The 11272-nt window shown below is 32.8% G+C and overlaps 1 protein-coding gene across 1 annotated transcript; it reads left to right on the plus strand.

Annotated features, from left to right (window-relative positions):
• Positions 1-1953: 1953 nt before the first annotated feature.
• LOC114380886 (plastid division protein PDV1) lies at positions 1954-7556 on the plus strand. Its single transcript, XM_028339999.1, has 2 exons — positions 1954-2340; positions 6555-7556. The coding sequence occupies exons 1-2, from the start codon at positions 1999-2001 to the stop codon at positions 7065-7067; spliced, it is 855 nt and encodes a 284-aa protein (XP_028195800.1). The 5' UTR covers positions 1954-1998; the 3' UTR covers positions 7068-7556.
• Positions 7557-11272: the final 3716 nt, after the last annotated feature.

The following is an 11272-nucleotide window of genomic DNA, read 5'->3' on the forward strand; positions in this document are numbered from 1 at the left end:
ACCAATTTATTTTCCGATAAATAAAATGTAAATTAAATTACATATATTACACAAATAAATTAAAATAAATCCAAAAAATACTATGGAAACAAAAAATTAAACAATATATATATATATATATATATATATATATATATATATATATATATATATATATTATTAAGAACGTATCATGTATTCGAATAAAAATAAAAATAAAATTATAACATATATATATAACACAAATAATTTTATTATTTTAGGATACTACTTAAAATTTAAAATTATCACCTAAACTAAACAAACGTAATATATATATATATATATATATATATATATAAATCTACACATATATAAAACAAATAATACCATACTAATTTATAAAATCTAAACAAAATAATATTATCAAAAACTAACCGAAAGCACAATTAATACTAACTTAACATATGTATATTAACCTAACTAATATTCTTAAAATAATATTTATAAATTAACTAAAATTAACCTAACATATATATATATATATATATATATATATATATATATATAACACAGCTAATAATTTACAACTTACAAAAATCTAACCTAAATAACATTAATATGTCTACTAAAATTAATTTAACATATATGTATATAACACAAAAGTATATAGCAAACAAGATAAAAATAAATTAACTTACCTCAAATACGTACTAAGAAAAGCAATTATACTTAACATATATATCACACAAAAAAAAATTATCAATTAATATTAATATATCAATTATACTTAACATATATATCACACAAAAAAAAAAAATTAAAAGTTTCAGTTAACAACATGCTTACCAATAACACAAACCCGTAGGAAGAGAACAAAATGGGTGCACTGGAAGCAAGCAGGAATAAGAGGAGAAGAAATGAATGCAGTGAAGAGTGAAGGGAAGGAATTAAAAAACGAATGCATGCATAAGGGAGCACCTTCTGGATTGCTTTATAGTCCAAAAATTTTTTGAACAAGCAAAACGCCAGTGATAGTGGCGATTTCCAACCCAGTCAAAGCCTGCTGCACCTTAGCTGCACCATATAGGTCTGCCTCTCTCCTGCACGTCCTGCAAAGCCAAACCGCCAATCAAACCAGCAGTTTTCAAAACCACTAGCTGACTCGTCAAGAGAGGTGGCGAGTTCCACCTGACATCAACTCGCCAACACGAATGGCGGTTTCCCTGCCACGTGGGCGTTGCACAGCGAATTCGCCATTGCCAATGGCGGTTTGCTAAGAGCCCCATGCAGATCACGTAAAAAACAACTCCCTTAGGTAAATTCTTTCAAAACTACTCAATTTGGGAAAATAATTTTTAAAAGTGCCCCATCTAGAGAAATTTGCCCACAACTTTCTCTCTTTTTTGGTCTCTCTTATGCTTAAAACCTCCTCTTCTTCTCCCAGGATCCTTCCGTATTCTTGCAGGTTTTCCTCCCAACTCATCTTTACAAATCTTTTAAATTTTTAGTTCCTTTATTTATTACTAGTTAAAAAAAAAATAAGTGAATTTTATAATTAAAAAATATAAGTGAATATTTTGATTTTCCTTTTCGGTGTCAAATTCACAATTAGGTACATAAAATAAATTAAAATTTCTTTAAAATTTTTTATACGAAAGAATTTTTTAATTTCTTTAAAATTTTAGATTGAGAATTCTAATTTTTCATGTTTAGTATTTATTTTAAAAAAATCACAAAAAAATTTTCATAGAAAGAAAAAAAATCCTATTTCTTAAGTTTAATTTTTTTTATTACAATAAAAAAATTCAAAATTATGGATTTGGAAAAAATAGAAGGAAGAAAATTCTATTTAAGCCTTTAAAAAAGAAAGCGTAACTGCCAGTCTCATAAACGACGTGTCGTTGCGCCACAAAATTGAAAATTCCTTTCGTGGCAGTGGAGGCACATAAAAAAAAAAAAATGCGGGGTGTTTAAATATGTTGTCTCTGTATTGTATTGTGTCACTTTCTTTGTTGTGTAGAAAACGAAAAGGAGAAGATGAAATGGGATATGCAGATGGAGGAAATCGAAGCGATTATGGAGAAAATTTGGGACCTCCACGATAAGCTCAGCGACGCCATTCACTCCGTCTCCAGATCCCACTTTCTCACTTCCGTCAAAACCCTCAAACTCAACAACTCTCCACCGCACCTTCCCAACGCCGCCGTCGCCGCTGCCGATGACCGCTCCTCCGGTTTCGTTTTCGTCAAGGACTTTAGACCGCTCGCCGTCGCCGATAACGACAACGATGACGATGACTCCGCCGTCCGCGAAGCCAAGAGCCTCAACGCCATCCGGACCGCCCTCGAGAACCTCGAAGACCAGCTCGAGTTCTTCCATGTGAGTTTTTTTTCTTTCTCTTTTCTCGAATTTCCTTTGTCCGTGTTGCTTTTCGATTTTTTGCTTATAATTTTCTTTGCGGTTTGCTGTTAATTAGGCTTGAGTCTGTTTTAATTGAATGCTTGTTGTGTTAAATGTTGTAAAATTTGGTGAAGTTTTGGATGTTAATTAGTGTTTCTTTTTTTCTTCCTCTTTTCTCGAATTTCCTTTGTCCGTGTTGCTTTTCGGTTTTTTGCTTACAATTTTCTTTGCGGTTTGCTGCTAATTAGGCTTGAGACTGTTTTAATTGAATGCTTGTTGTGTTAAACTTGTGAAATTTTGGATGTTAATTCGTGTTTCCGGTTCTTGACCTTTTGGTTCTCGCATTTTGTAACGATTAGGTATGTGCAATTTTTTTTTATTTTATGGAACTTAAGATTGAGTTTGAGTGTTTCCTTTGAGCCACAAAAAACACAGATGCACAAGATGAGTGTGTGATTATTACTAGTTTATAAATACAGATGCATGAGACGTGTCCCTTAAGCATATGTTAGAGTTCGATCTCAGGCTCATGTGTGTGTGCAAGAACAAGAACAAGAATGTATAAGAACGTATGTTGAGAGATGTCAATCCCTTAAATGAATTTTTTAGTACTATACTATGGGAGATTAGTCTCTGACACTCGGGCTAGATATACCTTGAGTTCACCCAAAAAATCGAGCGTGATTATTAATTTACTTGTATTTGGTATTCAGAAGCCAATTTTTGGAGTTCAACTGGTTCAAGTAAAGATGGTGATGGAGCTGAGCTCTCTGATCAGTTGTTTCCTTTTATTCGATGTTAAGGGAACTTAGCTCTTTATTGGGTTGTTAGTTAGGAGATAGTTGTGGGGGTGTGAATGTGTGCCGGACTGTTTCACCTTTTTAAATAAATTTATATCAATACATAGTACATACACCAATGATCTTTTGTTAAATAGCATTCATTGTATGGGGAATTAACTTTGTTAAACTGTATCTTTGAGCCTTTCCTTTGAATTGTGTGTCAGTTTTGATTTGGATTTTGAAATACACTGTTTGTGTATTATTGTACCTTTATTGAGTCAGTTTAGTTGTGAGTTGGACACTATGACTCATATGAACATGACCCCAAGGTGTAACCTGAGGAAACAACAGGAAGAATCATGTTTAGAATCAGATTTGATTAGTGAGGTTCCATTTGATGAAAATTGTGTCCTACTTTTATGTGTTTTAATGAAACTGTTTATGGACTTTTAGTTCTTCTGACTGCGATGATAGTGTTTATGGATATTTATCTTCAGAGCAGAAATCATTTTTAAGTTGACTGAAAGTCACTTCATTTTGTTGCAAGAAAGGAAGAGAACTCAAAAGTCATGTTTTCATTCAAATTTCAAGCGTTAGAACCTTGTAACAGATTGGGTCTTCTGTGAAACCTATTGTCATGGTTTCCCAGTTCTGACCATTTACTTCAGTGTTTCATCTGTTATTTGCCTCTTTACAATTTCTGTTAATGTTAACTACCAATCTTTCTTTTGGCCCATGAATTTTCTATACTCGTCCTTTTTTTCTGTCCTTACTTGCACATTATGTTTATGCTATCCAAGTGTTAGAAAATAGCATAAAATGAATTTGAATTTTGTTTCCGATAGGTCAAATGAGCTGCTAGAAAATTAAATTATGGGTAAGCTATCTTTTTAGTCCCTAAACTTTTTAGAATTTTTGTTTTTAGTCCCTGAAACTTTTACTTCTGTTTTTAGTCCCTTAACTTTTTTTCCGTCTTGACTTTTAGTCCCTTAACTTTATTTTCATCCTTACTTTTAGTTCCTTAAAAGGATTAAATGTAAGGACGAAAAAAAAGTTAAAGGACTAAAAATAAGGATGAAAAAAAAGATAATGGACTAAAAACAGAAATGAAAAGTTTAGGGACTAAAAATAGAAATTCTAAAAAGTTTAAGGACTAAAAAGATAGTTAACCCTTAAATTATACCACATGGTGGTTGAATTTTCATGTGTGTGTATCCACATGTTCAAATTTTTTTTTAATCTCCGGCCTTATTGCATCTTCATTTTCTCCCCAATCTAATGAGTTTTGGAAAAGTAAAAGATTTTCATTGTGAAAAATACTAATTAGTTGAGTGGTGGTTTTCATCTGGTTGTAGTCTTGGAGGATTAAGCCAAGATGAAGTCTGCCTTGTTTATTATTGTAATCATAAATTACATATTGTTACATAATTAAGGTTTGTTGCAGTATGGAATTTTTGCTTGAAGTAATTGTTACATGAATAATATAATATAATTGTTACATTAGTATGTTTGAATTATGCATCATAAGTATCATCATTTCACTGATGTTAATGTATTGAGGTTGAATAATGGACCTTGTATAATCTCTGTCATATCATACTTGTTAGACAAGGGCACTGCAGGATTAAGTCCTGAATTCAGATCCAATGGTATATGGAGCAAATTTATGGGTTATCTTCCATGTTATGAATTCATAGTGTCAAATTGTTGCTTCTGTGGCATTCAACAAATCAATTCAGGGTAATAGGGAAAATTAAGTTGGTTGTCTGATAAGGGATATATTAATAAGTGTTAAGTGATAATAGGAAAAGGGCAATGTTATAAATCACAAATGCTCCTATTTATATTACTAATCTTGGTCTAAGGAAAAAGCATAGCCCAGTAAGACAACTAACACCACATAACACTAATATTCTAACACTTCACATTAAGCTGAATGAATTGGCTTGTTACAAATGAACACCTCTAAAGAAAATAATATAATGTAGACTACGTAAACCATAGCTCGACATACAATTCTGAGAAATTAGGCATCCTAAAAGAAACAAATGATAATGTCATTATTGGAAAATTTAAGGTAACACAATGAGATGGATTAAATGGAAAACAGTCATACCCTAAAGAGCTAGTTAGGATGTTGTGTAGTGCAGTCAAGGTGAAACTGTGAAAAAAAGACATGATAGGATGAATGACAATCATCCACAAGGCCCAAACCTCTAACTGTATGTGTTTGTGTATGCGCATGTGTGTGCGCACACACGCATATGTGCAAGCACACACACACACACACACAAGCAAACGCAGCATCAATTTTGAATTTCACAAACCCAAAATCTTTGAAAACTTGCTGGGAATATATAAAGTTGAATTCAGCTAGAACATGTCCCCAATCGGCTCTAAAAGCAGCCTGTGGCTGTAAGGGAAGTAGAGAACTCAATCAAGCAAAGATAAACATCCAAAATAGATGGAAGCAGAGCCAAAATGAAGCAATCCACATGGAAAGCACCAAATAGATCTAATTTAACTGTAGCCAGAATACAGTATATCCCATTTAGGAATAAAACTCAAACAGTAGTAGGAGCAAGAATCCCACACCGCCAGGAGTAAAATCAAACATGGTGAAAACCAGAAAATGAAAACATCGGGATATACCTTGCAAAGGGTGGCTGCTTGGTTAAGGTTTTCACTAGTGAGTGTGGAGATGTGTGCTGCTTTTGGGGGTGGGGTCTTGGTAGTAATTATGTTTCACCTGTTAAGCTTAATAGGCGCCCTCTGAACCTGATGGCAATTTTCTTTTCCTTAAAAAGGGACTAGAAAATGGTGAAATGCAGGAAGACTATCTGGCTATGAAACTCGCAAGATTTTGGTGAGAAAATGAATCATTTTGGCCTGTTGAGATTTGGGAAGATCAAATAGGGATGATGTGGACAAAAAGGCCTGGCATAAACACTCCTAACATAACTAACTAACATGATATGACTTGAACCACTTGAATAACTGGCCCTAATACGATATCAGTCAAGATGAGATGGAACCCTCATATTCATAAAAGTTGACCCAAATGCAGGACAAGATAATAAAAAGAAATCATTGTTCCATGGAGAGGCAGGTTTGTATAACAGTTATAAGGTCGACTAATTAAAAGGCTTATGTTTTTTTTTTTTTTTTGGTAATGAAAGGGCTTATGGTTTGGTTAATGGGCAGAAATTTAATGCATAAAATAAACCAACAATACAGGAACATGCAATAGGCATTGTCTTTCCTCTTGTTTCTTCAGGAAATTAAGAAGTTTTATTAATCAGTTAATTGCAGGCTTATTTTTTTTCTAGCATTTTTTTTCTTGCTTTATATTACATGATATTTTAATGGGAGTCTGTTCTAATTTGGAACTTATTTTTTGTATGGCTGCAGACTATTCAAACCCAGCAGCGTGTTGAGAGAGATGCCGCAATTGCACGCTTAGAACAGAGCAGAATTGTTCTTGCAATGAGGCTGGCAGAACACCGTGGTAAAAAGTATAAAGTCATTGAAGAAGCTCTTGCTTTTATTGGAGATGTACATGATGCAGGCAGCCTTGTTGCGCCTGATGTTTTCTATGGACAACCAAACTGTTGTTCTGCTGAGAATTTAGCGACTGAGAAAGTGAAGAGATCTAATATTCTTATCAATATTTTTGTCTCAAGTTTCAATTTTGTGAAGAGATCTCTTGGATTGGATCATATGGGTGGAATAGTGGGCAATGCTGCATTGGTTGCAGTTAGCATGATAGCTTTGCTTCATTTACATCAGGTAACTAATCATGAGCAGCCATTTGGACAAGAAAATACTGTTCACAGAAACAGTACCGTGAGAAGAACGAGATTGGTTGGTTCTTCATCCGAAGCCCATTCCAGTAATTTGGATGTATTGTTAGCTAGAGGTTAGGATTAAACCTCTATCCCATAATGAAATGATGAGTGGGTTATGTTTTCAGTGTGTTCTTTTTTTCTCCTTTTTTGTGCTCTTGGTCCTTTTTTTTCCTCGGTTACAAAGAAGGCATGAAACCTGGTGTTGTGAAGGGAGGATAGGCTAAATCAGAGGCAAAGCTTGGTGTCACTTGTGCTAAGGCTCTTGAGCTCGTCTTCTTGGTTTTTTTGCCACCAAAAATTTTGAAAGTGGCATTATAGTTGATCTGAAAAGGTGCAAGATGTAGGTTGTGTTTGCTGGATTCCTTATTGAGGTGCAGATGCTTGAAGTTTTAGAGTTAGTTGAAAATTAACACAAATGTTTCTTCTTTCTCTGCTAGGTAGTGTCATCTGTGGTAGATTCCTGCGCAATTTTTGTCAACTTTTGTTGATGGAATGTGAATGTCTTGTACCTTCATTTTTCTTGTTACAATTTAGGCTAAAATATATGTTTGATTTCCTAACTTAATTTTTGGTTCTAAATTGGTCTCGTATGTTTTAAAAGTACTAAAATGATCCCCTAAAAAATTTTTTAGTAACACATTTGTCCTTCCGTTAGTTTTAACCCAAACGGCTGCATTAAACGTGTGTAATCGACAACTGTGGCTCCTCTAACTCCCGTGAAGATGCAGCTTTTAGCATCAGTTTAATCCTATGATTTTATGATAATGGAGAGATTGTAACCATGGACGAGGTTCACGTTGAAGAAATTCAATCTATCAGCATCGTACAGGGTGGACTCCAACAATGTTGTTGGCAGGATGACATTACCACTGTTCCATTCCACAGCAGAGGAGTCACAGGTGAAGCATGTTTGACGTCGTTAGTGATGCAAGATGTTACTAAAAATATTCTTTAAGGGATCATTTTAAAACTTTTAAAACATAAGAGATAAATTTAGAATCGAAAAACAAGTTTGGGGACCAAATATATATTTTAAATTACAATCTATTTATGTGGATACTTTTATGTTGCAATGTAGGAAAATTTTGGCGTTTTCCTTGGCATTTATCCAACAAATTGTTTTCTCTGGTCTTGACCGTGTTGATTGAGTAACAATTTCTATTGATATATATATATATATATATATATATATATATATATATATATATATATATATATATATATATATATATATATATATATAAGACAAACAATTCGAGGCAGAGGAAGACCCAAAAAGACTATAAGAGAGGTTATAAAAAAGGATCTCGAACTTAATGATTTGGATAGAAGTATGATACTTGATAGAACATTATGGCGGAAGTTGATCCATGTAGCCGACCCCACCTAGTGGGATAAGGCGTTGTTGTTGTTGTTGATATATATATATACACCCGTGAACAAGGTAACTTCCCTAACTTATGAATGGAATTGGACTTTGAAATTGAGCCTTAAAATTGAAATCGATTATAAAATATACGCTGCAATTGGAATTTAGAGTTCAAATCCATGGAGCATAAAACTAAGTAGTTTGTTATATTTTGTTTACAATTTAGACCTTAAAATTTATAATTTCAAGTTTATGAAGATGATCTATAATGCATGGTTACTTAAATTTGTATGGTCTATAGTGGCATATAGATTTAAGAATTCTATAAAAATTTAATCAATCAAATGTTGGTTGATAAAGTAAGTGTTTAACTTAATTTCATATATATTTTTTAATTTTTAACTTGGAAAGTATATTTTTTTATGTAAAAGCAATCGCCCCACTAATGCCATTAAAAATAATTTAATATAATTAAATTTGTTAAATCGAATTAGCACAAAGATATATTTGTTTATATGATTAAATTTGATAAATATAATAGGTCAACTAAATTTGATTATAGCGAATCAAAGTCAATAATAAAATTTTAAGTAGTCGTCAACTTAAAGTAGTTTAAGTCTATTTCACATAGATACTAAATGTTTCGTTTTTTATATCATTTTCTTTTTCAAAGTAATACATTAACCATAATTAATATTTTTATTTTTTCATGTAACCATTATTGTGGGCATAATCTAGCATTAGTTATCATTAGCCACGTCTTCATTATGCCGTATAACTATTTTTTTTAAAGGCAAACATCAAACTTATATTAATACAGCCACGAAATGTGGCCCAAAGAGAAAATACAATAATCAAGATCCAAGAAAAAAAGAAATAAAAAATAATCAAGAAAGCACTCCATAGGGTTTTGCTACGTGTCACGTTTTTATTGGATGATGACTGTCACATGTCATATTCTGATTGATCAATGACAACAACAATACATTTCATCTTCCATGTAGTTGACATACAATCAGAACATGACACGTGACAGTCATAATCCAATAAGAACGTGATACGTGGCCGTCAACATTCCTTTGTAATAGTCAACGTCCAATTTTGGACTGGGGGATCAAGATTGCGTGATTGAATAAAATAGGAGGACAAAATTCGTCAATAATTTTAAAGGGGGACCAAAATCGAAATTAAAAACAACTAGGGAGACCAAAAATGTAATTTTGCCTAAATTTTAAAAATTTGCGTCCCTCCCTCTTGTCCATACATGTTGGGTACTGCGTTTTGTCTCCTCCTTCGTTCTCTGGTTGTTGCTGCGCCGTTGCCGCTATCTCCCTCTGTTTGCACCGTTTAGCAAATTTTTGACACCGTCATCCCGCTCCCTGTCGCCGTAAGTGGCTTTGTTCCTTTTGTTCATTGAAAATGGGTGTGTGTGTCTGTTTATCTAGTTCGAAATCCGTATAACACATATGGATTGACAATCCATTGAGTTATACGAATTGTCAATCCGTAAAACTCATACGGACTGTCAATCCATATGTGTTTTACGGATTGTTAATCCGTATATTTATGTATTTTTTTTATTTTATTAATTAATAAAATAATAAAAGAATTAATGTTTTATAAATAAAAAGAAATAAATTATTTTGTTATAAATTTTCTTTTTAATAAAAAAATATTGTTGTATATTTTTTATGTGTTTATATTTAATTAATTATATTTGTTTTTTGAAGTTGTTTTTTTTAAATTAACATTTTTGTTTATTTAAAAATGAATGTATAAATATTATTGTTATTTCTTTATTTGTAAAATGTAAGTAGTTTATTTATATTTGCCATGTAAGTAAATTATTTTTTTATTCATATAGTGGTGTATATTTTAGTACACTCATAGTATTAAATATTTATATAAATAGTGGTAGGAAGTATAAAATAGAATTTTTTTTTTGTTTTAAAAAATAAAAAGTTGTGTTAGTGATTTGTTAAAAAATGAAAGTCATTTGTTACAAATAAAAACCAAAATTGTACTTACATTTTGGTCATTAATTTAAATTTACTTCATTAGTGTTGTCAAGTTTATATATTTGGAAAAAAGTTTTCCATATTCATTTAGAATTTATAAAAGTAACATAAAAGTAATTATAAGAATTATAAAATAGTAATTGATTATGGTATTGTTCAAATGATGACTTTAGTTGTTATGACTGTTAAAATATGCATATTATGGTTAGAACCAGAGGTTTGGGTTGGGCTTTAGACAAGGTTATAGGAAGAACCCTAGGGAGAGAAGTTAGTCGTGATTCGAATGAAGCCCCCCATTGGCGAAGGCCCACAGCATCTGCACATAGGCAACAGGAAGCTGCACCTGTTGGTAAGGATGTTCAACATGTGGATGATGCAGCTGACGAGGTCCATGAACAACCTGAAGAACTAGTTGCTGATGTAGTTACTGATGCCAAAGGTTTTTTAGACGCCCCATGACACATTAGTTATGAGTGGCTATGTTCATCATGTTGCAGTAACTACTTGCAATGGAGAGCTATTTATATTTTTAAATAAATAATATTTTCGTAAGTATTTGTTATTATTGTTGAAATGATTTAAATTTTGATTTTCAGGAACATCTAGAGTTGAAGTTATTATCCCATGGAAGAAAGGTTGAAAAATTTGGCAGGCCTACTCCAAAGATTGAAGGCTTAGTGGCTGCCATAGTGTCGCAACCTACCCTTCGGCGGGAGGGCGACGCGAGGGCTCAAAGGTGCGTCTTCCATGGGTGGAAAATGCGCGGAGTCGCCACCAACGTTTATTCGAGGAAAATGTTGGAAAAACTAAAAAGGTGTGGTCTATGAACTTTAAGTGTGAAAGATTCGGGAGTTGTTTTTACGCACGGGGAAGGTATTAGCACCCCACGCGTCC

The sequence above is a fragment of the Glycine soja genome, chromosome 13 (genome assembly GCF_004193775.1).
Source record: "Glycine soja cultivar W05 chromosome 13, ASM419377v2, whole genome shotgun sequence".
Classification (NCBI taxonomy): domain Eukaryota; kingdom Viridiplantae; phylum Streptophyta; class Magnoliopsida; order Fabales; family Fabaceae; genus Glycine; species Glycine soja.

Coding starts and splice junctions, on each gene's coding strand:
- LOC114380886 (XM_028339999.1), top strand. CDS start 1,999: ATGAAATGGGATATGCAGATGGAGGAAATCGAAGCGATTATGGAGAAA. Junction 2,341..6,554: donor ACCAGCTCGAGTTCTTCCAT/GTGAGTTTTTTT, acceptor GTATGGCTGCAG/ACTATTCAAACCCAGCAGCG.